This window comes from Coturnix japonica, chromosome 3 (assembly GCF_054131305.1).
Source record: "Coturnix japonica strain WE chromosome 3, WE-NBRP24, whole genome shotgun sequence".
In the NCBI taxonomy this organism is placed as follows: domain Eukaryota; kingdom Metazoa; phylum Chordata; class Aves; order Galliformes; family Phasianidae; genus Coturnix; species Coturnix japonica.
In genome coordinates, this window is record NC_140665.1 from 98,671,099 (window position 1) to 98,696,221 (window position 25,123).

General features: G+C 56.6%; 3 protein-coding genes and 2 non-coding genes across 11 annotated transcripts; 3 read left to right on the forward strand and 2 right to left on the reverse strand.

The window, feature by feature from the left end:
• Positions 1-20: 20 nt before the first annotated feature.
• Positions 21-4,245, forward strand: ZNF513 (zinc finger protein 513). 5 transcript variants are annotated; one of them, XM_015859565.3, is made up of 4 exons: positions 21-175; positions 263-364; positions 2,300-2,893; positions 3,107-4,245. In XM_015859565.3, the coding sequence occupies exons 1-4, from the start codon at positions 136-138 to the stop codon at positions 3,856-3,858; spliced, it is 1,488 nt and encodes a 495-aa protein (XP_015715051.1). In that variant the 5' UTR covers positions 21-135; the 3' UTR covers positions 3,859-4,245. The 5 variants fall into 5 exon arrangements, with proteins under 5 accessions (XP_015715051.1, XP_015715052.1, XP_015715053.1 ...); XM_015859566.3 differs by having other exon boundaries at positions 2,303-2,893; XM_015859567.2 differs by lacking the exon at positions 263-364 and having other exon boundaries at positions 23-175.
• Positions 4,246-4,348: 103 nt separating this feature from the next.
• Positions 4,349-9,949, reverse strand: SNX17 (sorting nexin 17). Of its 2 annotated transcripts, none has more exons than XM_015859571.3 (15): positions 9,791-9,949; positions 8,984-9,058; positions 8,696-8,813; positions 8,197-8,261; positions 8,000-8,110; positions 7,681-7,771; positions 7,501-7,588; positions 6,816-6,885; positions 6,606-6,698; positions 6,252-6,455; positions 5,977-6,099; positions 5,760-5,837; positions 5,497-5,571; positions 5,186-5,227; positions 4,349-5,099 (listed from the first exon to the last, which is right to left on the reverse strand). In XM_015859571.3, the coding sequence occupies exons 1-15, from the start codon at positions 9,848-9,850 to the stop codon at positions 4,980-4,982; spliced, it is 1,413 nt and encodes a 470-aa protein (XP_015715057.2). In that variant the 5' UTR covers positions 9,851-9,949; the 3' UTR covers positions 4,349-4,979. The 2 variants fall into 2 exon arrangements, with proteins under 2 accessions (XP_015715057.2, XP_015715056.2); XM_015859570.3 differs by having other exon boundaries at positions 5,977-6,114.
• An 88-nt stretch (positions 9,950-10,037) lies between these two features.
• On the forward strand, positions 10,038-14,180 carry EIF2B4 (eukaryotic translation initiation factor 2B subunit delta). 2 transcript variants are annotated; one of them, XR_014944937.1, is made up of 12 exons: positions 10,038-10,245; positions 10,314-10,452; positions 10,535-10,732; positions 11,116-11,198; positions 11,402-11,493; positions 11,695-11,809; positions 12,106-12,182; positions 12,339-12,476; positions 13,033-13,160; positions 13,368-13,548; positions 13,631-13,811; positions 13,933-14,180. XR_014944937.1 is itself a non-coding variant. In XM_015859564.2 (12 exons), the coding sequence occupies exons 1-12, from the start codon at positions 10,117-10,119 to the stop codon at positions 14,133-14,135; spliced, it is 1,629 nt and encodes a 542-aa protein (XP_015715050.2). In that variant the 5' UTR covers positions 10,104-10,116; the 3' UTR covers positions 14,136-14,180. The 2 variants fall into 2 exon arrangements, 1 of the variants encoding a protein (XP_015715050.2); XM_015859564.2 differs by having other exon boundaries at positions 10,104-10,245; positions 12,374-12,476.
• A 582-nt stretch (positions 14,181-14,762) lies between these two features.
• Positions 14,763-14,926, forward strand: LOC116653284 (U1 spliceosomal RNA). Its single transcript, XR_004306853.2, has one exon. It is a non-coding gene; the product is annotated as a U1 spliceosomal RNA (small nuclear RNA).
• Positions 14,927-15,766: 840 nt separating this feature from the next.
• On the reverse strand, positions 15,767-15,930 carry LOC116653295 (U1 spliceosomal RNA). The gene has a single exon (XR_004306864.2). It is a non-coding gene; the product is annotated as a U1 spliceosomal RNA (small nuclear RNA).
• Between the last annotated feature and the right edge of the window lie 9,193 nt (positions 15,931-25,123).

Here is a 25,123-nt window from a genome sequence, read left to right on the forward strand (position 1 = left end):
TTCCGACTTCCGGCGCCGGCCCCGTCCCGCGGCGGCCGGAAGCGGAAGTCGCCCGGTCGAGGCGGGGCGGCGGTGGCCGCCCCGGGGCTGGCGGGGGCGGCTGGGGGGGCGCGGGAAGGGCCGGGACCGAGCACGATGCCCCGGCGGAAGCAGAGCCACCCGCAGCCGGTGAAGGGTGAGTGCGCGGCGGGGCCGGGGCAAGGCGGTTCGGAGCCCGGTGCTCGGTGCCCGGCGGTGACCGGCGGCGCTCGGTGTGTTGCAGCGGAAGCCGAGGACGGGCCCGAGGACGCGGCGGGAGCGGCGCTGGTGCTGCCCGGTGAGCTGCTGCTGGGCCGCGGCCTGCCCTGCCACAAGGGACCGCCAGGTGCGTGCCGACGCTACCGGCCCCGCCGGGACAACCGGCAGCGGATCCGGTCGGTGGCCTCACGTCCCCACACACCGGGAACGCGGGGACCCCCCGGGGCCGCCACCTCCCGTTAACGCCCCCGGGCTCCGTGGCTGCGGGAAGCGCCGCCGACCCCCACCAGGTGTCTGGCAGCACGGAAAGCAAATGGGATCCTGGGCTCCATCAGGAGAGGGGTGGTCAGCAGGGATAGGGAGGTGATTGTCCCTCTCCACTCTGCTCTTGTGAGGCCCCATCTGTTGTACTGTGTCCAGGTGTGGAGCCCTCAGTACAAAAAAGACATGGGGATTTTGGAAAGGGTCCAGAGGAGGGACAGGAAGATGATCAGGGGGCTGGAGCACCTCCCCTATGAGGACAGGCTGAGGGAGTTGGGTTTGTTCAGCCTGGAGAAGAGAAGGTTGCAGGGTGACCTCATTGCAGCCTTTCAATACCTGAAGGGAACTTACTCCCAGGAGGGGAGTAAACTCTTGGAAAGGGCTGACAATAGCAGGACACGGGGAAATGGTTTTAAGTTAAAAGAGGGAAGATTTAGGTTGGATGTTAGGGGGAAGTTCTTCACTAGGAGAGTGGTTAGGCCCTGGAACAGGCTGCCCAGGGAGGTTGTGGATGCCCCGTCCTTGGAGGTGTTCAAGGCCAGGTTGGACGGGGCCCTGGGCAACCTGATCTAGTAAAGGTGTATGTTTGGTGGCCCTGCCAGGCAGGGGGGTTGGAACTACATGATCCTTGAGGTCCCTTCCAACCCGGGTCATTCTGTGATTCTGTGTCCTCAGAGCGGCACCGCTCTGCCCTGTGGGTACCAGATAGCACTGCTCCATCCAGGTGCCATTCGACCCAGCTCCGACCCAGGACATGGGGATATACCGCCACCCCCTGCGTGTGCCCAGGGTGGGGGAGCAGCACTGAGGGCTGTGTGTTCATGGTGCCTCGCAGGAGATCATGTAGTGCCGCACATGAGAGCGGCTCGCTGCCTTCGGATGCCAGGCAGGGAATGAGATGGGGATGTACTCAACAGAGCGACACAGCACCCAGCTCCTGCACCCCATGTGCTCCCACCAGGGCCGTGCTCTGGGTGCACGGTGCCATGCTCTGTGCTGAGGTTCAGCCCCAGCTGCCTGGCTGATGGGCTCTGCTCCGAGGGCTGCACCTCCCTGCAGCATGTGCTGTAAAAAGCTGTTCTCTGCAGCAGCTCTTTGCAAGTAGGAAAGCATCCCTTCCTGGCTGGGGAACAGCATCAGGCAGGTCTGGACTCCTGAAGAGCCAATATTGATTATGTTCTCAGCCCCACAGGCAGTGCTGTCCCAGCAGGGCAGTGCTGTAGGGATGCTGGGCTGCACCACCAAGCTTGCAGGAAGGGCCTTTGTCGTGGGGCTTAGGGTCAAGATGTTCCCCTAGCAATAGCAAGGCTGTAGCAGGATGCTCTGGTTTGGCATCAGATCTTCCTAGTGTTTATGAATCTGGGGCTAGGAAACACGAGGGACCTTGGGACATGGACCCTGCAGGGTGAGTGGCAGCAAAGGGGACAACCCAGGGCAGTAGCCAACTGATGGTTCTTGTGCAGCCTCTTACATGGACTCTGGGTTGGGCACAACACAAGAACAGATGGAGATGGCTTGAGGCTGATTGTGGTAAGGCTTTGCTGCCTGCCTGAGCTGTGCCCACCACCTGGCACAACTGGGTGAGGCCTTACAGCAGGACCTGGGGGCAGGTCAGGCATCCTCACCCTGCTGTCTGAATGCTGGGGGTGCAGTGGGCACTGGGTGCCAGTGGGGTGAGCACAGCTGCCTGACACCTCCTGGCTGTGGTCCCCTCATCCTCCTGGGATCGGTGGCACCAAAATGGGGCCGTGCATGAGCTAGCCGAGCTCCCGCTGCTATCCCATCCTCACGCTCTTCTCAGCAGAGGCACTGGTGGGGAAGATCGCCATCCCAGCGTATGCGCTGAGCGACGACGACTGCTCCTCTGGGTACCAGCAGCTGAGCGTGGACAGCGACCCCGAGGAGGGCGGCGAGCCCGGCCCCGCAGCGCTGCCCTGCCGCCAGTGTGGGCTGCAGCTGGCTGCCAGCCTGGGCCAGAGCTGCCTGCAGTGCGCCGGCACCGAGGGCGGCCGCAACCAGCGCATCGTGTACACCTGCCAGCTCTGCCCCTTCGCCTCCCACTACTCCAGCCACCTCAAGCGCCACATGAAGACACACAACGGGGAGAAGCCGTTTGCGTGCCCGCAGTGTGCCTACGCCTCGGCCCAGCTGGTGAACCTGACCCGCCACCTGCGCACGCACACCGGGGAGAAGCCCTATCGCTGCACAGGATGCAGCTTTGCCTGTAGCAGCCTGGGCAACCTCAAACGCCACGAACGGGTCCACAGCCAGGACAAGCCCTTCCAATGTGCTGCTTGCGACTACCGCTGCAACCAGAGCCGCAACCTGAAGCGGCACATGCTCAGCCACCGCCTGCCCGAAGGCGAGGGGCAGCACCAGCAGGACAAGGACGCAGGTAAGGCGGGGTTGGGAGGGACACTGCAATGGGAGAGCCCCAGAGCGCGGTCTGGAGATGGGCGAGGAGCACAACCTGCTGTCTTCTGTTGAGCCGATCCTGGTGTGCGTCCTCAGTTGGCACTATCACCTCAGAGCTAGGGCTGCTCGCAGGAGTTGCGCTCTGCCGGTGCTGTGCTGCCTGCTGACATCCCTGCTTCTCTTTGTCTCGCAGAGCCACTGCTGCCGGAGCTGAACCTGCACATGGGCAGTGGCAGCGGCCCCTTCCTGCCTGGTTGTGCGCGGCTGCGTGGCGAGGAGACAGCCGCGCTGCCCGAGCTGCTCTTCCCCTTTACGTGCCGCATGTGCGGGCTGGTGCTGGACGATGGGTTCGCTCAGGACGAGGGTCTGGCCGAGCAGGTCTGTGGGCGCTGCAGCCTGGCGGTGCTGGGCACCGAGCCGGGCGCCAGCCCTCGTAAAGGCACCGGGGACAAAGGCTTCGCTTGCAGCCTCTGCCCCTTTGTCACCCACTACCCCAACCACTTGGCACGGCACATGAAGACGCACAGCGGGGAGAAGCCGTTCGCCTGCCCGCTCTGCCCCTACGCCTCCGCCCACCTCGACAACCTGAAGCGGCACCAGCGCGTGCACACGGGTGAGAAGCCCTACAAGTGCCAGCTCTGTGACTACGCCTGCGGCAACCTGGCCAACCTCAAGCGCCACGGGCGCATCCACTCGGGCGACAAGCCCTTCCAGTGCAGCCTCTGCAGTTACAGCTGCAACCAGAGCATGAACCTGAAGCGGCACATGCTGCGACACACGGGCGAGAAGCCCTTCCAGTGCCGGGACTGCACCTACACCACTGGCCACTGGGACAACTACAAACGCCACCAGAAAATCCATGGCCACACGGCTGAGAATTGGGTCAACCCACGCAATGCCAAAGCCCTCCTGGCTCCTCCTGCCGTGGACACAGCCCTGCCCTGAACAGCACTTAGTCCAGCTGCAGGGGCTTGGCCCCATGCCGGGCCCTGGGGGGGGCACAGGGCACCCCGACCCCTTGCCAGCTGTGGCCCCTGCCCTCCCTGGGGGAGGGATGGGCAACAAGCTCCCCTGGGCTCAGGGCTGCCTTAAGCAGGGCCCGCTGCCCTGGGAGGGGCCTCTCGCAGCCCTATGCTGCCCATAGTGGGGTTATATCCTTGGCACCACACTGGGTGGCGCCAGCCTGTTCCTCCTGCCCATCAGAGCCTTCCTCCGCCAGCATATGGGGAAAGGGAGGAGGGGGTGGGGAACAGGACTGGTTCTGTGGCTGCTGCCATACCGGTCAGTGTAATTTATATTGTGTATAAAAGCATTAAACAGTCAGTTTTGTTATCCGGTATTCTCCCTAGGGACCTTGTTCTGCTTCAGGAGAGGATGTGGGGCTACCGAGGTGGGAGGGGAGCGATGGCTGCCACCCCACAAGAGACAGCCCAAGTACCAATCAGGATCCATTTTAATCATCATTGCAGTATGTAAACATTGGTTACTGTCCATTAATGCTCTGGTCGGTCTGAGCAGCAGGAGATAGGTGGTTACAAGCCTAGATTACACTGGAGTCTACGAGCGGGTTAGAGACAGGGCTCTGCGCAGAGCCCCACCGGAGACAGCTTACTGCACTCTGTCTCTGAGCAGAAACCTAAAGGCTAATTTGGCATTATGGAGCCTCGCGAGGGCCGCTCGGTGCCACCGGGCTGCTGCCAACACCCCCTGGGGCGGCCGCCTGCCCACACAGCGGGCCAGGCCTGATGTAGGCCCAGGTCCTCCCAGGGTGGGAGAAGGGGGGGCTCTGCCCCTCCAGAGCTGGGCTGGGCTCCGTGACACCTGCTCCAGGGCTCGGCACCAGCACAGGCTGCCCCGTGGGAAGCCGGCAGCAAAAGGAGCTCAGCTGCCCCCAGCCTTGAAGGCAATGGTGGGTTGGGGATGCACCCCCCAGCCCTTGGGGAGCAGGGGAAGGTGGATGGTAGCAGGTGAGAGGCACGTTGATTGCAACCTGTCTGCAGGTCGTACATTCCTCAGCGAAGGCCCTGGGGCCCTCAGGCCAGTGCTGTCCTAGGAGGGGGGAGCGGCTACAGATCTTCATCACCAATGCCCTCAAAGGCATAATTGCCATGGAAGTCGTTAGCGCCCACATCGTTAGCAGAGCTGGAGTGGCTGATCCCTCGCAGACTGACAGAGGTGAGTTTGCTCTGTGAAAAGAGATGTGATAAGGATCCCCTTCGTGCTCCAGCTCATCTCAGGGTGACAACACCTGCTGCACACACACACAACTCACCGAGAGTTTGGCCATCGGCTCCCGGGAGGCATCAGGCGAGTCCTGGGGGGACAGCACGGTCAGGCAGCCTTATGTGTCACCTCCCCGTGCTCACTGCTATTCACACCAGCCCTTGGCCAGCACTGCCAACCCTCAAGGTGAGGTCTGGGAGTGCCCAGCCATAATCGCCTCCCTCGCTCAGGGATGGCCCCAGGGCCAACTTTGTCTCATCCCAAGGCTACAGGAGCGACAGCCCTGCTCGTGGAACCTCTGTGGCTCTGGTACCTGACCTGCAGCACTCATCTCCCCACAGGGGCAGGAGTCACACTTACCAGCAATGGGGGTGACTTCACGGCTTGCTGGCTGTCTGAGCGCCGCAGGGCCCCGTTCACCCGCCGGCGGAACATCTGCAGGGGAGAAGCTCAACTCAGTAGCGGGGTCTCCATGGGTAGGTAGCTCCAGGAGCTGAGTTTCCTCCTGGGGATCCTTCAGCTGGCCCCATGCTGAGGAGGGCAAGCAAGGCCAAGCCTAGACCTCACAAACTCACAGGGATGAGATGGGACCCGCCTGGACAACATGCTTACCCAACCCTTACCTTGCGGATGCTGCCACCTGACTTTTTCACCATCAGTTCATCCACCATGGATTGCAGGCAGATGCTCAGCATGATGGCCTACAAGAGAGAAGTGTTATCAGACAACGGCCCCACACACCCCACGGCCTTCCCAACACACCATGCTGAGCCCAGACCTCTCCCTCAAGCTGCCCCTCATTCCCACCCTTTTCCACTGCTGGTGTGCAGGCAGCCCTACCTGTGGACTGGTGATGGTGACCCACTGCAGCCGGTCCTTGCTCATGAGATACTCAAAAGCCAGCTCCAGCTTCACCTCTGACTTCCCTGGGCTGCTCCCTGAGGGACCATTGCTCATGGGCACCTGCACAGACACAAGCTGAGGCACACAGGCCTTTCACCACTGCCAGTTCCCATGTCCCAAATGGCTGAGACCTTCCCCAGCCTTCTAGACTGGCCAGCAGGCTTCCTGCTGAGCTGTCACAGCCGGGTCCCAGCAGCCCTCCAGGGACTCACCGAGGACGTGACCCGCCAGCACCGCATGCGTGTAACCTTGAAGCTGCCTTCCTTGATCTGCTCACTCGGCAGCCGCACTTGGAAGTTGAGCTCATTGTTGCCGGCGCTGACGACGACGTGGCATCCCTTCTCGGGGAAGTCTGTGATGCAGGGATCGAACTTGAGATAGCCGTAGTACTTCAGGGTCTGCGCCAGTCGGATGAACTGTGGGCAGAGCCAGGGAAGGTCAGCACCCACAGGCAGCTCCATCAGTTGGAAAGTGGGCACCAAGCTCAGCCCTGGGGCTCTTATGGGGCAATGGGGCCAGTCAGGCACCTGCAACTACTCCAACCACAGCCTCACGCCCTCCCCTACCTCCTTCTTGGAGACTTTTTCCTGCAGAGACTTGAGCTGCCGGTGCTGCTCCTTGTTGACAAGGATCCATCCATGCTCGATGTCTGACACCGTCTATGAAGAAGCAGAGGCTGGTGAGCAGCTGGGCCCAAAGTCCTCAGAGCTGCAGAGCAGCCAACTGGGGAGTGTGGTGCCTCCCTCCTCACCCTGCTGGGCCACACAGACCCTCACCTGTGCATACAGCAAGTTGAGTCCCACACGATGCTCCATTACATCGTCATCATAGGAGGAGTCCCAGTAGCTGGAAGGGAACCACACGAGTCAGCTTCTTCCCCAGCTCCTGACAGCTGTGGGGAGAACACTGTCCTACATGCAGGGACGTGGAGCTGGGCTGCCCCCACAGCCTGCTCCCTTCAATAGCACTTAGCAGCCACATCCCTCTCACAGAACCATGGAGGGTCAAGAAGGAACCTCTGGAGATCATCCAGTCCAACTCCCTGCTAAAGCAGGTTTGCTACAGGACATTGCACAGGGTAGTTTTGAACTGGGCAGCTCAGATGCCCAGGGCATAACAGAGAAGAGGAGAACCCCTGCTGGCTCATGGTTAACCTTTGGTCAACTGCTGGTCAACCAGGACACCGTCAGCTTCCTGGGCCACAAAGGCACACTGCTGGCTCACAGTGACCTACTGGCCACCAGCACAGCCAGCTCCTTCTCTGCAGGGCTGCTACAGGCAGGCAGCACCACGCCTGGGAAAACAGACACAAGGACCAACCCCAGTAGGGCAGTCCAGGCCCAGCATCACTGGGGACACGCAGTGCATTCACAGGTGGGTCAATGGCAGAAGTGGAAGGGTCCTTCTGCATAGCAGGGAGTCCTGAAGGGCACCCCCAGATGCTGAGTTGCTGCAGCTCACCTCTTGCGCAGGATGATCCTGAACTCAGGGTTGTGCAGGCTGGTGACAGACACGTATGGCAGCTCAAATTCCTGCAGCTTCCGCACAACTGCAGGGAAACGGCAGCTCAGCAGAGGCTCAGGGCTGGGGGAGCCCACCAGGCCCTTGTGGGACTGAGTGCCCATAGCGTGCTCTACTCACATGAGAAAGCTCCATCCTTGGTCTCTCGCACCAGGAAGAGACTGAAGTAGCCTACCAGGTCATCGGGTAGATCCAACTTTGAGGCCACAGCCTATGAGTGAGAGCAGGAGGTCACCACTGAGAGCAACAGCACCTCTGTACATCACCCTGCAGCCCCCTGGTAGGATCCAGCCCAGGGATCTGCTAAATATGGGACAGGACAGGGGGAACAAATGGAGAAGCCAAGGGATCACAGCATCACAGAGCTCCACCGCTCCCCAGCCCCCTCCCAGGGACAACCCTGCTCTGGGGCAAGCACAAAGCACAAGAGCTCCGGCACCTCAAGGACGTCCTCCGTCTGGTCTGAAGTGAGGATGGTGACCTTGACCTTCTGGCCATTGGAAAGCAGCACTTCCAGCACCACCTCCTCCGTAGGGATCTGCTGCGTCTCCTGCAGAAAGAAGGGATTGGCAGCCCGGCCCCATCTGCCAACCCACTCCTGGCTCATATCACCCCAGCCTGGCAGCTCCTTCCCACCTGCTGGGCCTTGCGTAGAAAGCTGTTGAAGGTCTCACTGCCTCCCAGCGTTGGGTCCTGCCGCACTGGGGTGGAAGACAAGCAATGAGAAGCGTTAGTTGGGAAGGCACAGGGACCCACATCAACTCCCACCTGCTCTGCAGCCCCTCAGTGTTTGCACCCAGACAAAGCATGTGCTGAGTGCAGGGTGTGTGCATGGACAGCCCTGGGTTCCCTGCAGATGGGAGCATGGAGGGGTGCACCTTTGTTGGTGCAGGGAAAGGGAAGAGGCTTTGGACTGAGAAGCAGCACTGGCGGTGCTGTGTATTGCAGGCCGACGTTCAGGGAACGATGCCAGCTATTATCAGAGCACAGCCAGGAACACCGAGACCGACTGCTGCAAGCTCAGCACTGCAGGAGGAAGGGGCCAGCGCTGAGCCTGGGTGGCCACAGGAAGGTAACCTGGGCAGAGCCACCGTGGGTGGACGTGGCTGGCCCTGTGCTGCAGTCCCCCGCTTACCAGCCTGCATGTATTTCTCCAGCTGCTCCCTCCGCTGCTCTACCTCCGCTGGGGTGAGCGTGAAGATCTTCTTTGGGGGAAAGGCCGGTACCACGTTCGTGCCATATTCTTTCCTTAGCTGGGAAGAGAGCAGAGCGCTGTGAGAGCCCCCGGAGAGACAGGGATGGCAATGACACCCAACCACGGCTCTGATGAGCAGACAGCTCATCATCGCCTGCTCCCAGGCAGCAGGAGCCAAGGCAGGATGGCACATAGCAGGCAAGAGCTGCGTTCTGCCCTGCTCCCTACCTGCTCGTGCAGCCCCAGCAGCTGGCTGTAGCGCACCCGGCAGTGCAGCACCCCGTTCACGTGGATGTTGTAGGCCTGCAGTGAGGAGAGGAGCGGGTCGGAACCGAGCAGCAGCACCCACAGAGTCATCATTCAGGTCGGAGAGGACCTCGATGTTCACCCAGCCCAACCCCAACCCCATCCCAACCCAACCCAACCCCATCCCAACCCCATCCCATCCCATCCCATCAGCTCCGTGACCCTCCGTGCCACATCCCCGTGTTCCCCGAACGCTTCTGCTGTCGGTGTCCCCGCCGCCTCCCCGTGCAGTCCCGCAGCCCGGCTCCTTCCCGGTGCAAACAGCCCGTGAGATCCAACCCTCACTCGGATCTCGTCCCGGCTGTCCCCCATCTCTCAGCCGCTCGGGGCTCCCCAGCAATGCGGCTCTTAGGGGCTCGGCCGACCCCGGGCCCATCCCCGCTTCGTTCCCGGTCAGTCCCGCGGCTCCGAGGGCAAAGTCTGCGGGCAGCTCCGGGCCCGCACCGACCGCAGCACGGCTCCGGGCCCCGCAGCGGGGCGGGAGGGCGTTCACCCGCACGGAGCACAACAGGAAGCGGGTCGGTCTGTCGGTCGGTCTGTCGGTCTGTCTGTCGGTCGCTCGGTCGGTCGGTCGGTCTGTCGGTCGCTCGGTCGCTCGGTCGCTCGGTCGCTCGGTCGGGCCGCGGCTCCCCGGTCCCCCCCCCCGATCCCCGGGCGGGGCCGAGCAGCGCCGCGCGGCGCCCCCGACGGCTGCGACCCCCCCCCGGCCCCGCGGCCGCCCCCGCTCACCACGTAGGCGGCGCCGCCGTCTCCGGAGCGGGTCTCGGTCTCGGGGATGGAGAAGTGCATGGCGGGGCCGCGGCACCGGGCAGGGGGCGTCGTGTGCGCCCACCGCTACCGGCCGCGCTCCGCCGCCATGTCGGGCCCGGCGCTGCGCGGCGCCGCCCCGCGGGGCACAACGCGATGGCGCTGCCCGGGATCCGCCCCGCAACGCCCCGCAGCGCCACGGAACCGCCGCCCCGCCGTGAGCCGCCGCCTCCGGCCGCCAGGGGGCGCTGCCAGCGGGAGGAGCCGCAATGTCCGGCCCGGAGGTGGAAGGGGCGGGGCGGGGTGTCATGGCGGAGCGGGACGAGACGGGACGGGAGTGCGGGACGGGGCGGGAGCGTGGGGCCGAACCGGGACGGGACATGGATCACGGCGGACACGTTCCGGGTGCGGGCACGGCGGTACCGGCTGTAGTGCAGGTGAGTGGGCTTAAAGCATCGGGGAGGGGGAGGCGTGGGGCCGGGGCTGCTTCACCGTGTGCCCGCAGGGCCCCGAGCTGTCCCGGGAGGAGAAACTGCAGCTGCGGAAGGAGAAGAAGCAGCAGAAGAAGAAGAAGCGGAGCGAGAAGGGAGCGGAGCCAGAACACACGGAGCCGGGCACGGCGTTGGACAACGCACAGCAACGCGGTGAGGGATCGACCGGGGGAACAGGCTGGGATGTGTCAGCGATAGAGGATGGGCACAGGCCAACCCTCAATGTCTCCTACAGCTGCTCCTCACCCCGCGGCCCCTCCAGCCAATGTCCCCAACGACAGCGAGAAGGGGGGCAAGAGCAAAGCGGAGCTGCGAGCAGAGCGCAGGGCCAAGCAGGAGGCAGAGCGGGCACAGAAACAGGCCAAGAAAGCAGAGATGGGGCAGGGAGCTGTGCCTGCCAAGGCCAGGCTGACCCCCACTGAGCCTCCATCAGGTAAAGATAGCACTGCTGGGTGGGTGGGTTGGGGCCTTGCAGGCTGCCCAGGGAGGTTGTGGATGCCCCGTCCTTGGAGGTGTTCAGGGCCAGGTTGGACAGGGCCCTGGGCAACCTGATCTATGGGACTCTATGGAGATCTATGGGGTCTCAATGGGTCTCAATGGGGATCTATGGGGTCTATGGGGATCTATGGGGTCTCCTGGGCAACCTGATCTAGTAAAGGTGTATGTTTGGTGGCCCTGCCAGGCAGGGGGGTTGGAACTACATCATCCTTGAGGTCCCTTCCAACCCAGGTCATTCTGTGATTCAGTGCTATGCCTTGCCATTGGGGTGTGGGCTGCAGCAGTTCACTGCTGCCACCCTCTTTGTTATTCTCGCAGTGGTAAAGCGGTTGCCAGAGCACGTGCAGGTGGATGACCCCGCTGCCCAGAGGAAGCTGGCCAAGAAGCTGGAGCGGCAGCAGGTAGGAGGAGGGTTGTGCAGCAGTATATGAGCTGCAGGATGGTTCTGCCTCGGTTCTGTGTGCTGGGTGTCACGTTCAGGCATGGCAGAGGGAACCTTTGATGTAGCCCAGCCAGTAGGTGTGGGATGAAATGAGTGGTGTTGGAACAAGAAGGGCTGGGTGGTAGCTTTGGACAAGTCATCATTGATGCTGTTTGGCGTTAGGTACCTCTGAGGCAGGACTATGGTACCAAGGTCAACCTGTTCTCCCACTTGCACCAGTACAGCCGGAAGAAGCCACTGACACAGCAGATGAGGTATGTGGCCTCCTCAGCCCAAACCCATGGCTCTGCTTTAGCCTCTCTGTCTATAACATGGCCACGGAGCAAGTAGGGCTGGGCTGACATGTTTCCTTAGTGCATCCTTTGGGTTGCTTGTGGAGGAACCTGAGCGTGCCTTGGCCTTTCCTGAGCTCTGGAGCACCAGAGCTGACAGCTCTGTCACCTTTGTCCCTGCAGCATCCCCTCCACAGTAATTCACCCAGCTGTAGTGCGCCTCGGCCTCCAGTACTCCCAGGGTATCATCAATGGTTCCAATGCCCGTTGTATCGCTCTGCTGGAAGTCTTCAAACAGGTATGGGAGCTGCCTGAGCCCACCAGGCAGTAGAGATGTTACACCAGCATCTCTTTCTGTCCCCCAGCTACTGGGACTGTGGTTCTGCTCAGTGCCCTCCACACCTCTTTGCTCTGGCCTCAAGCATCCGTCCTGCTGGGCTCCTGTTCTAGTTGTGCAGATTCGAAGCCCAGAGCTCCCTATTTCCCTTCCTGCAAAGATTCATCAGGCTGTGTAGTGCCTGGGCTGCGAGCTCCTGGGGGAGGCTGGGCACGTGCAATGCCTGGCCAAACTCACGCTTGTCCTTCTTGTTTCAGCTGATTCGGGATTATTCTACACCCCCTAATGAGGAGCTATCGAGAGACCTAGTGGCCAAGCTGAAGCCACACATCAGGTGAGGGGACCCAGTGCCAGAGTAGAGACTGTTGTGGTCCATCAACCACCTCCAGCTTTCTGTTCCACTGGAGCTTCACTGGGGCTTTGGTTCTGTCTCTCTGGCTGCCATCCCCAGCCCAGCTGCATCTTCCTGTTTTCTATTCTTGTCCTCCAGGCTACTCTGGAGCTAAGCACATTTCCTCTCTGCAGCTTCCTGAACCAGTGCCGGCCCCTCTCAGTCAGCATGGGCAATGCCATTAAGTTCCTCAAGAAGGAGATTTCATGTCTCCCTGACACCCTGAGAGAGGAGGAGGTGAGTGTCTGCACACAAACTGCAGGCTCCAACCAGGCTGCCCTATCTGTAGGCTGATGGGCTGGAGTTTGTCAAGAGCAGGGGTGTAAAATGGGGGGAGCCAGCAATCAGAGGGTGATGATGCACTGGAACAGGTTGCCCAAGGAGACTCTGGATGCCCCATCCCTGCAGGCATTCAAGGCCAGGCTGGATGTGGCTCTGGACAGCCTGGGCTGCTGGTTGGTGACCGTGCACACAGCAGGGGGTTGAAAGTGGATGATCACTGTGGTCCTTTTCAACCCAGGCCATTCTATGATTCTCTGAAGCTGCAGCAGAAAGAGCACATGTGGTGCACAGTGAGGCACCATGGTGTGCTGGCAGCCCTGTGCTGGGATAGGAACTGGCCCTGTGTGTTCTGTCTGTTCTTCCCTGTTGGAAGCAGAGGTGCCACTCAGCAAACAGGCTGGGAGCAGGATGGGGCTCACGGGCAGTGCTGAGCTCACAGTCATCCCAGGTGGCAAAGGACAAAGGACAAAAGTGATGCTGTTTCTTGTGGTACCACCCTCCCCACCCCCAGGCAAAGGAGAAGCTGCAGGGCACCATTGACAACTACCTGCGAGAGAAGATCGTTCTGGCAGCTGAAGCCATTTCGAAATCTGCCTTTGAGAAGATAAATGACAACGATGTGATCCTGGTTTATGGATGGTAAGAGTGCAGGTGGGGGGGTGACACTGCTCCTAGTGAGGGCAGACCTCAGCCCTACCCCGATTGGGGTGGATGGGGGGCAGGTTTGTGGGTCGGAAGGGAAGGGAAGGGAAGGGAAGGGAAGGGAAGGGAAGGGAAGGGAAGGGAAGGGAAGGGAAGGGAAGGGAAGGGAAGGGAAGGGAAGGCAGCTCCATAGTTACCCAACAGCTCGTCCCTGGTGAACCGCACGCTGTGCGACGCACACAAGCAGACGGACCGGAGCTTCCGTGTGATCGTGGTGGACAGCCGGCCGCGGCTGGAGGGCCGGGAGACGCTGCGGCGCCTGGTGCGCCACGGCATCCACTGCACCTATGTGATGATCAACGCCATTTCTTACGTGCTGCCCGAGGTGAGGAGCGAACGGGGCCGGGATGGGAGGCTGCAATGTGATCACTGGGAGCTGATGGGTGCCTCCCATGTTTCTCTTGCAGGTGTCCAAAGTGCTGCTGGGAGCCCACGCGCTGCTGGCCAATGGCTCCGTCATGTCCAGAGTGGGGACGTCGCAGATCGCGTTGGTCTCCAAGGCTCACAACGTGCCTGTGCTGGTGTGCTGCGAGACATACAAGTTCTGTGAGCGGGTGCAGACAGACTCGTTTGTCTCCAACGAGCTGGGTATGGCTCTACCCCCTCCTTCCCACTTGGGGCTCTGCACCCTCCTCCTCCTCTGGGTCAGGATGTGTTGAGCTGTTGTGCCATTCCCCTACATGGGGGTTCTGACCCCTTCTCTCTGCAGATGACCCCGATGACCTGATAGTGCTGCGCAAGGGGCAGGCCCAGCTGGGCGGCTGGACAGAGAACAAGTCCTTGCGTCTCCTTAACTTGGTGTATGATGTGACACCGCCTGACCTGGTGGATCTGGTCATCACGGACCTGGGCATGATCCCCTGCACCTCGGTGCCTGTGGTCCTGCGGGTCAAGAACGTGGATCAGCAGTAGGGAGCGGCTGCGTGGACACTAATAAACAGAGCCCCGTGGTTGTAACTTGTCTCGTTGTTTATTGTGGCAGCCTGGGCTCAGTTCTGTGCCATTCTGGGGTGTGCAGCACTGGGAGCTGCTGGCACAGTGCGTGATGGAGCTGCTGCAGGAGCACCCCAACGCCGCTGTCAGCAGAGCAGCCATGGGGTGGGAGCATGGACTGGAGGTGTAGGGGGCGCCTATCTATGGCCACACGGAGCTGGGAGGGCACAAGGGAGCAGGGATGGGGGCACAGGAGGCCCCTGAGCCGGGCAGAGGCACATTGCACTGCGCAGAGCGGGAGTAAAACCAGCAGCAAAGTGAGGGAGGGGGCGGGGCGGGGCCATGCAAATGAGGCAGCTAAAAACCGGGGCGGGGAGTGATGGTGAGGCGGGGCTATGCAAATCAGAGTGAGCGCGGGGCATGACGGGAGCGCATGAACGCAGGAGCGGAGCTGTGGTGGGCAGCCGTGGGTCCGTTGTGGGTGTGGGCGTGGGCAGCCCGGAGGGGCGGAGCGGGCCGGAGCAGGTGGGATGTTTGTGAGGCGGGTCGGCGTGTGGTGCGGGCTGGTGTCGGGGCGTGGGGAGCGGGGCGGGTTGAGAGCAGGGCATACTTACCTGGCAGGGGAGACACCATGATCAGGCAGGTGGTTTTCCCAGGGCGAGGCTCATCCCCTGCACTCCGGGTGTGCTGACCCCTGCGATTTCCCCAAATGCGGGAAACTCGACTGCATAATTTGTGGTAGTGGGGGACTGCGTTCGCGCTCTCCCCTGGTTTGATGGTTCAAAGACAGAATAAACCCAGTTGGAGTCCAGTCATTAGTTGTGTTCCCCAGGGGTGTATCAGTGCTGGGACCTGTCCTCTTCAACATCTTTATTGATGACTTGGATGAGGGCATTGAGTGCAGCCTCAGTAAGTTCGCGGATGACACCAAGTTGGCAGGGAGTGCGGATCTGCCTGAGGGTAGAGAGACCCTGCAGAGGGATCTGGATGGGATGGAGAGCTGGGCCAAAGCCAACGGGATGAGGTTCAACAAGACCAAATGCCGGGTTCTGCACTTTGGCCACAACAACCCCAGGCAGCGCTATAGGCTTGAGAGGCCCCTCACTGCAAGAAAGACATCGCGGCCCTGGAACGTGTTTAGAGGAGGGCTACAAAGCTGATGAGGGGTCTGGAGCACAGGACGTATGAGGAGCGGCTGAGGGAGCTGGGATTGTTCAGCCTGGAGAAGAGGAGGCTCAGGGGAGACCTTACAGCTCTCTATAACTTCCTGAAGGGAGGTTGTAGTGAGCTGGGGGTTGGCCTCTTCTCTCGTGTAATCAGTGATAGAACTAGAGGGAATGGTTTTAAGCTGCACCAGGGGAGATTCAGGCTGGACATTAGGAAGTATTACTTCTCGGAAAGGGTGGTCAGGCATTGGAATGCACTGCCCAGGGAGGTGGTGGAGTCACCGGCCATGGGAGTGTTCAAGAAACGTCTGGATGTTGTGTTGAGGAATATGATTTAGCCGGGTATCGACGGGGAGAGCAACGCTCAGGGGTCACGAGCGGAGCTTGAGAAGGGGGAGTAGGAGAAGGGAAGGAACTCCGCATTCTGTCTTTAAACCATCAAACCAGGGGAGAGCGCGAACGCAGTCCCCCACTACCACAAATTATGCAGTCGAGTTTCCCGCATTTGGGGAAATCGCAGGGGTCAGCACACCCGGAGTGCAGGGGATGAGCCTCGCCCTGGGAAAACCACCTGCCTGATCATGGTGTCTCCCCTGCCAGGTAAGTATGCCCTGCTCTCAACCCGCCCCGCTCCCCACGCCCCGACACCAGCCCGCACCACACGCCGACCCGCCTCACAAACATCCCACCTGCTCCGGCCCGCTCCGCCCCTCCGGGCTGCCCACGCCCACACCCACAACGGACCCACGGCTGCCCACCACAGCTCCGCTCCTGCCTTAATGCGCTCCCGTCATGCCGCGCCAGGAGCGATCTGCCGCCTCATCTGCATCTGATCTGCATCTCATTTGCATGGACACGCCCCCTCCGTCACACCACCTCTCCTCCCAACGCCGCCTCTGCTTTAGCGCTGTTCTCATCCCGCCCGCACTTTGCGGTCCATCTCCTCAGCGAATCAAACCGACGTGTCGCTGCCGCTGCTGATGCTGCAGGGAGCACGAGGGAGGTTCGGGTTGGAGCTGAGCAGGAAGGTTTTCACCCACAGCTGCTGACGCACTGAACACGTTGCACAAGGAGCCTCGTTCCCTGCGGGAGCGGGATGGTGCAGCTCACACACGACTCAATGTGCGCTAACAACTCAGCGCCGCTTTCCTGCTCCACAAAATGGCGCCCGAACGGGACCCTGGTCATCAACGAGGTGAGGGCCAGGCGGCCCCATAACTTGGGCTGGAAACTGCTGCAGCACGTAGGAAATATGGCTGCACAGAACGGGTTGCAGCCTGAAGCAGACAGGTTCTTTGTGGTGCTCTGTGGGTCCCAGCTCACTGGGCTCACCATTAACAACCTCCTGTTGCCCAGTCAGACAGGTGCAACCATTCACAACATGGAGCCTCGCATGAATGTCTGGTAACATGGGCCAGTTCAGCTACCGGTCACATTTCTGTCTCAGCCCACAGTCTGAGCTGGGTACTAGTCTTGCGTCACCACCGACATCGAGCAACAGAGACGATCGCTCCCTTCTGCCTGTAATGACCGGGTTCAACTCTGGTCTCTCACTGCTACAACCTTTGCATCACTCCTGTGGCCTGGTTTCGTTGCTGGACGTGCCATGAAGCAGATTGAGAGACTTGTTTGTTGGGCTGAAAAACGAGCCAGTGTGACTATGGCTGCCCTTATGGAACTGCTGATGGACCCATCCAGCCTCCGTCATGCAGCCCTTCAGGACTGTGCTGCTGTCGACTTTCTGCTTCTGGCACAAGGCCACGGCTGGGATGACTCTGACAGAATGTGTTGTTTCAGTTTATCTGATCACAGTGAATCCGTGCACAAACAATTGCATTGGCTAAGAAATCATACACAGGATATTGCTCAAAATCATAACCCGTCTGACGACTTTCTTAACAGAATAGGTATAAGTGGATGGTTAAAAGAATTGGTCTTGGACAGAATGAGATGGCTGTTCATCATCTTGGGACTTATAATTGGATTCAAAATAGTGATCAGTATGATTTGATGCACACTACATAACATGATTCCCACTGTATTTATAGCCCAGAAAGAAAAAGGGGGAATTGTTGGGATGTGGTTGAGAGAACAGGGAGGACATGATGGCTTCGAGGAGATTACGACCTTGTGAGGAGTCTTGGTGAGCAAGAGGGGCAGAGGGGAGGGGACGAGGCAGCGCGGGTCCCGAGTTGTCACAGTGTCAGGGTATTGTTCAGCTGTTTAGTTGAGTGGAAGGCAGCCAATCATTTGTTGTGCCATGTCTGGGTTATCCAATCGTATTATGCCGTGACTGCAGTTGGGGTATAAAAGGTTGTTTGTGTCATAATAAACTAGTACTCAGTTAACTCATATTGAGTCGTCTTTGCGTTCCACAATCCCACTTGTGCAGTTAACAGAGAAGATCTGGTGGGGGATGTAAAGGCTGGAGGCCGTCTCAGTCACAGAGATCATGAGATGCCAGATTGCTCAACCCTTGTGGAGCCACGGAGGGGAGTCAGAAGAATTGCCACCTTGGACTTCCAGAGTGCAGACCTTAGCCTCTTTAGGACCATGGTTGGGTCCCTTGCTGGACACCGAGGGCAACTTGGTGACCAAGCATCAGGATAAGGCTGAGGTGCTTAATGCCTTCTCTACCTCAGTTCTTAATAGTAACACATGTTGCTCCCTGAAAACACAGCCCCCTGCGCTGGTGCAAGGGAATGAGGAACAGAATAAGCCCTGCATGATCCATGATTAGGTGTTTTTGGACCTGCTCTGAAAGCTGGATGCTCACAAGTCCATGGGGCTGGATGGATTGCATCACGGAGTGCTGAGGGCGCTGGTGGGTGTGGTTGCCAAATGACTCTTCATCATCCTTTGGCAGTCCTGGCTGACCGCGGATGTGCCGGCAGATTGGAGACTGACAAATGTGACAGCCATCTTCAGAAAGGGCCGGAGAGATGATCCTGGTAGCTACAGGCCCATCAGTCTCACCTTGGCGCCAGGGAAGGTTATGGAATGGATCATCTCAGGAGCCATCATTGACCAATTAAAAGTCAACCAGGGGATCAAGCCCAGTCAGCTGGGGTTTAGGAACGGCAGATCCTGTCTGACAAACCTGATTCCATTCAATGACAAAGTGACCTACTTAGTGGATGAAGGTAAGGCTGTCAGTGTGGTCTACTGGACTTCAGCAAGGCCTTTGGCACTGTCCCCCACAACATCCTCATGGAGAAGCTGACTGCCCATGGTCTGGATGGGCATATGCTCCGCCGGGTGAAGCACTGGCTGGATGGCCAGGCCCAAAGTGTTGTGGTCTGTGGAGTGGAATCCAGTTGGCAGCCAGTCATGAGTGGCAACCCCAGGGCTCAGTGCTGGGACCAGTTCTGTTTTACATCTTCACTGATGATCTGGATGAGGGCACCGAGTGCACCTTCAGTACGTTTGTGGATGGCACCAAGTTGGGAGGGAATGTTGATCTGCCTGAAGATACAAGGGCACTACAGAGGGACCTGGTTAGACTGGATCGATGGGCCAAGGTCAATGGCACGAGATTCAGTAGGGCCAAGTGTCGGGTCCTGCATTTTGGTCACAACAACCCCAGGCAGATCGCTCCACGTGCAGCGGGAAACTCAACTGCATCATTTGTGGTAGTGGGTGACTGCGTTCGCGCTCTCCTCTGGCTTCTATGGTTTAATGAGAGAACGCAAAGGGATTCACGGAGATCAAGTCGGTCTTGACTCTGCAAGTAGAGGTTGGGTTTGAGACCACAGAAGGAACCTGGCAGTGCATGAGTCAGTGTGGCCCAACGACATGGCATCTCACTGGCCCAACTTGATGCCATCTCCAGACAACTGGGAGATAAGGAGGTTATCAGGAGTACTCAGCATGGGTTCACCAAGGGGAGGTCGTGCTCGACCAACCTGGTGGCCTTTTATGAAGATGTCACTAGCTGGGTGGATGGGGGAGGGCGGTAGATGTAGTCTACCTTGATTTCAGTAAGGCTTTTGATACTGTCCCCCATGACATCCTTATAACAAAGCTGAGGAAGTATGGGATAGATGAGCAGACAGTGAAGTGGGTCTAGAATTGGCTGACTGGCAGAGTGCAGAGGGTTGTCGTTGGCGGTGCGGTGTCTGGCTGGAGGCCTGTAACTAGCGGCGTCCCCCAGGGGTCTGTGCTGGGTCCGGTCTTGTTCAACATCTTCAGCGACCTTGATGAGGGGATAGTGACCACCCTCAGCAAGTTTGTGATGACACGAAGTTGGGAGGATTGGCTGACACGCCTGAAGGCTGTGCTGCCATTCAGCGAGACCTGGACAGGCTGGAGAGCTGGGTGTTGGAAGTAACCGCGGGAGACAAGTCTCATGCTATCATGGTCAACAAGCCTCGTTTATTAGGTGTTACAGCATCTCATTTATACAATCAGTAATAAGTTCATGCATATTGCAAAAGTTAAGCTCAATGGTGAATTAGACATTACTTCATCTGACCTTTGTGGTTAGTCTTATAGATACTTTTTCTTTGCAGCTTTGTCTACACCTTGCTACACATCTTGCTTTTCCCTTAGGCCGTCCTTGCTTCTAGATACATATTTCATCTTTAGCTACATACCCTGTCTTTTCACATACTGATTTCTCCACAGCTGCTTAGCCCGTGACCGTCCCTAGGATAAACCGTCTTTGTCTTTTATCACATTCATTCTTTTACAATTTAACTAGTGGAATCTCTTCATGTCCTTTCTCATGAAGCCATTCTGCATTAACACTCTCCACATTTCCCCCGTTTTCTTTTAAAATGAAAAGGCTCAGTTCAACGACCGATTAATCATATTTAACAAGCAGTTCAGTTCAATTGTTCAATTAGTTCTCATGTAGTTTTATCCTGCTCCATAGCTGCTGCTCTGTGAACTCCTTATCTCGATCCATGGCTGCTGCTCCATAAAATTCTTCTTGTATTACAACAATTCCAAGATTCTGCCTATAGAGTAACAACACTACTTAAATTAATAACGTAACTATTATAACTCAATCAAGACCTCGATTGGCAATACTCTAAAAGTGAAAAAAGAGACAAATCAAATACAACACAACAACATTACTGTTAAACCTACTAAAAAGAACAAACATGTTTGTACTGCAACCTAAGTTTCTGCAACCTAAAAATAAATCCGTGAGGGTTCCATTGTGTTAATCTGTAACTGATCAGGAAAAGTCTTCAATTTTTATATACTCTGATATATTGATTTTAATCACCACTAAAATTTGTGCAGTAAATGCTTTTAAGATGCTCATAACCATGCTCTACCAACTGAGTTATCCGGGCTAATAATTGATTAATGATCGCACAATTTAATGGAATATCATGTCAAAAAGAACCAATTTTAGAGGACAAATGTACTAGAGTATCACTAGGGGCATTAATACTTATTGACCCTTGAGAAACAGCAAGCCATGTTGGTGGTGGATGTGACAGGTAGTGCCAGCAGGGCGTCCCCTGCTTCAAGGTGCACGTTTCCTCTCTCACCCATCACAGATTCTCTCCTGCATTCAGGGTCTGAAGGATTTCTTCCAGTTGTACACCACATCCGCATGGCCAGTGCGTGATATAGAGCCCAAGTGGAACACCTGCTTGGAAAACAGAATAAACCATCAAATTTAGTTCTATTAGCGTGCACTTTTGTCTAAAATGATGCATGGTTATATTTTCAGATCCCAATTAATTGGATGTAAAATAGGTATCCGTTATATGATACAGGGTCATCTCTTTGTCTGGAATTCCTTTCCAGGTTTTGTCTTTGCAAATTAAGAAAAGCTAATTAATAGGCTAATAATATCATAACCAAACAGTACTAAAACATTAAAAGAGCTATTCCAGTAGATTCTAGCATTGATTACATCAAATCCTGTTTAATACACATCTGATCTATTACTAAAATAGAAGAAGCACACAACATCCTAGCTAATGCCTTAAGCTCTAAATCTTGAGACTGCATTGGTAAAACAGAAAATCACACACTATGTCAAACTATTACTAATATTATCTATAACACAGCAAGTTACAAAGCAATACCACTAAGTAAGAAACACACAATCACAATTACTATAAAGGCTGGATGCTATTTTCTGCCTTCAGATGAGACCGAAGATATCATGCTGGAACCCACATAGGGCCAGTCCCTGTGGAAATACGAGCATATTCACGACCCCAAGTTGTCAGTGATAGGGGACAGTCCCAAAGTCCTGTGGCCATATTCCAAAACATTAACCATAGGCTGTTCTTTTAGCACCGGGGAAGCCTCAAAATGACGATCCACATAAGCTGTATCTGTATGAACATGATTCAAAAAATTCAGCACAAACAAAACAAGCAAAACCTTACATAATATTTCTTGTAGTGTGCCTCCCATATTCCCCCTTTTTTGTTTATTAATAAGAATGGATTTCAATGTTTGATAAATGTGATCAGTGATAGCTTGTCCAGTGGGAGAATGAGCAATGGCTGTAGTATGTTTAACACACCTTTCTTGGAGGAAAGTTTGAGTGGCCTTAGAGGTATACGCAGGCCCATTATCTGTTTTTGTAGTATGTGGGATTCCCATAGCAGCATAAGCAGATAACCAGTGTTTATGGGTGTCATGACTGCATTCACCTGTATGTGCTGTGGCAAATATGTAAGAAGAATGAATATCTATTGTTACATGTGCATATTTTACACGGCCAAATTCAGGAATGTGAGTGACATTTGTCTGACACAGTTGAAGAGGTGCTGTGCCACATGGATTTGTCCGAGTCTGAGGCAAAGAGCTATCAGTCAAATTATGTAGCTGATATTCAGTCATAAACACGGTGTATTGCATAGGAGAGAGGATCATTCTTAACACAGTTTTCCAATCGTGAGGGGTCATAGCGTAAGTGTCACTGTTTGTAACCAAAAGATTGTATGTAAAGGCTGACTGAACTCCGAATGTTCTCACTGACTCCCTTAGCTCCTTCACTGCCTCACAAGGCAGGGATTCCAAATGGGGGACCTGATTAGGAAAGGTTTGCAACGTGTCAGCATCACCCCTTAATATTGTTTCTTCTCTGCAATGCTCTAAGACATCACAGTACGCTGTAGGGAAATTTGTCATTCCTGCTCCAAACAAAGTATCAAGAGGAAATGCGTCCGATTCGCTTTCTGGATCTACTGGACCGGGGTCACAACGATCCCCTGGTTTCAGTCCATCCGTGTCTTTAACCACGTTACACACGGGCTGCACAGACACAGCCGCGCAGGACGAGGGAGGGGCGGCACGGCGAGGTGCAGAGAACGACGTGGGCAGAGCAGAGGGCGGGGGTGCTGTAGAGACCGACAACGCGACGAGCGACGTGTGCGGGGGGGCAGGCGGCCGCTGGCTGGGAACGGCAGCTTGTATCGGAGCGCGGCCGCTGTTCTTTCGTGCGCTGCTTCTCACGTTTCCCGACTTCCTATAGCATACAGCAGCGTTGTGGGTGTTGGATTGACACTTGCTGCGCCAAATCCCAGCGGCTTGGCACTCGTGACGGATGTGGCCAGTTTTTTCACAACGGAAACATTTCATGCGGGAGCTGTTCTGCGAGCGTGGGCTTGTAGCGACTGCAGCTTGGAGGGGTGCAAGGGCTGCTAACACTTGATTCTGAGAAGCCTCAGACTGTGCCTTTAATCCTGCCCCTAGCTCTTTAATAGTCTCAACTATGAAAGCCTGAGCCCCCGTGGGCACGCTCGATAGTCTGTCTAACGCCTCCTCTATTGTCCAGTTACTCCTCAAAGTACTTAGAATGCCACGAGCTGTAGCATTACAATTCTGAAGTGCACAATGTTTTAGCATTATTTCCCTCATGTACTCTGGTACTCCAGCCTTCTCTATGGCTCCAGCTACCTTATCTAGAAACACTCCAAAATCCTCATTTCTTCCTTGCTGGATTCCTATATGAGACAACAACCCACCTGGTGCCTTGATCTTATCCATAGCCTGCATGGCCAGATACATTGACTCTCTACATTTAGCTGGTCCTAATAAAGCCTGGGCCTCCGTCCGGATGAAAGGACCCACCCCTAAAAGTTCTTCAACGGTGACATTATACAAGGGATCTCCAGGCTGCCTAACTATCGCAACGCTCTGTTGGCACATCTCTTCCCAATAAGCATTAAATAGCAGTTGTTCGTGCTGCGAAAAAATCAACCTAGCTATAGCCCGACAATCAGATGGCAACAAAACCTGAGTACTCCAGATATAATCCAGTATCTGTCTCGCTGGCTCACTTTTTACTCCAAGCTGACTGACCGTAGACCGCAATTGTGACAACAACTTCCAATCTAAAGCACTGATAGCAGCCTGTGTCCCGCCTGCAGCATTAGGCGAATACCCCACCGACAGCACCGCCTGTCGCACCGCTTCCAACCCCTCACCGTCTCCCACCTTTAAACAAGCCCGCGCCAGCGCAGCCCAAGCCCCCCCCCGCTCCCGCGCGACGGCCTCCGCCAGGTCACTGTGTGCCCCAGGGAGCGGCTCATTGCAAAGGGGGGTCGAGGGGGCCGGCTGTAGCGCCATGGTCGATGCAGGCGGCTCGTCTGATACGGACGTGCAGGGAGACGGAGACGGGGCACTCGGCTCCACAGCCACTGGCAACTCAGGCTCGGCGGCCGGCAGCAACTTTACGGTGGACACAGCAGGGGGCCCCGGGCAATCTGACCATTCATTATAATTCTTATTCCTCCCCTGCGCAGCACTAGCTTGCTCTACCGCTTCCTTTTCTGCCTGATATTGCAACAAATCATTATAAACTACACGCCACCACTTCCCACATTTTTTAGCCATCTTCTCCCCATCTATCATTCCCTGAAAAATTGTATCCCCAAATTTACACCATTCAGCAAGATCATGCATTCAATGTGGATTCTGAAATAACCCTTTAGCATACCCATACGCTAATAACTTAGGGAGTTCCTTTTCCAAGTCTATCCCCTTAAACTGTCTCTGCTTAAGAAAAGCGGTAAATAAATTATATGCTGCTTGCCTGTCCATCACGTCGGTACCGTTGCAGCCCTCCAGGCTTCGGCAGCACGTATCGGTCGAGCCCACCTGTGTGGTCACTCGAGACGCGGAGCTCCAAGTTTAGCTCTTTCGTCGTCCGTCGAGCTGCGGGACCCGAACCCAACGCAGTTCTTCGCTCGTGGCAGCCCTTTTTTCCTTATCACGTCGACGGTCACCATTTGTTGGAAGTAACCGCGGGAGACAAGTCTCATGCTATCATGGTCAACAAGCCTCGTTTATTAGGTGTTACAGCATCTCATTTATACAATCAGTAATAAGTTCATGCATATTGCAAAAGTTAAGCTCAGGATTGGTGAATTAGACATTACTTCATCTGACCTTTGTGGTTAGTCTTATAGATACTTTTTCTTTGCAGCTTTGTCTACACCTTGCTACACATCTTGCTTTTCCCTTAGGCCGTCCTTGCTTCTAGATACATATTTCATCTTTAGCTACATACCCTGTCTTTTCACATCCTGATTTCTCCACAGCTGCTTAGCCCGTGACCGTCCCTAGGATAAACCGTCTTTGTCTTTAATCACATTCATTCTTTTACAATTTAACTAGTGGAATCTCTTCATGTCCTTTCTCATGAAGCCATTCTGCATTAACACTCTCCACAGCTGGGCAGTAAGAAACCGGATGAGGTTTAACAAAAGCAAGTGTAAAGTCTTGCACCTGGGTAGAAATAATTGCATGCACCAGTACAGGCTGGGGGAAGAGCTGCTGGAGAGGAGCTCTGCTGAGAGGGACCTGGGTGTCCTG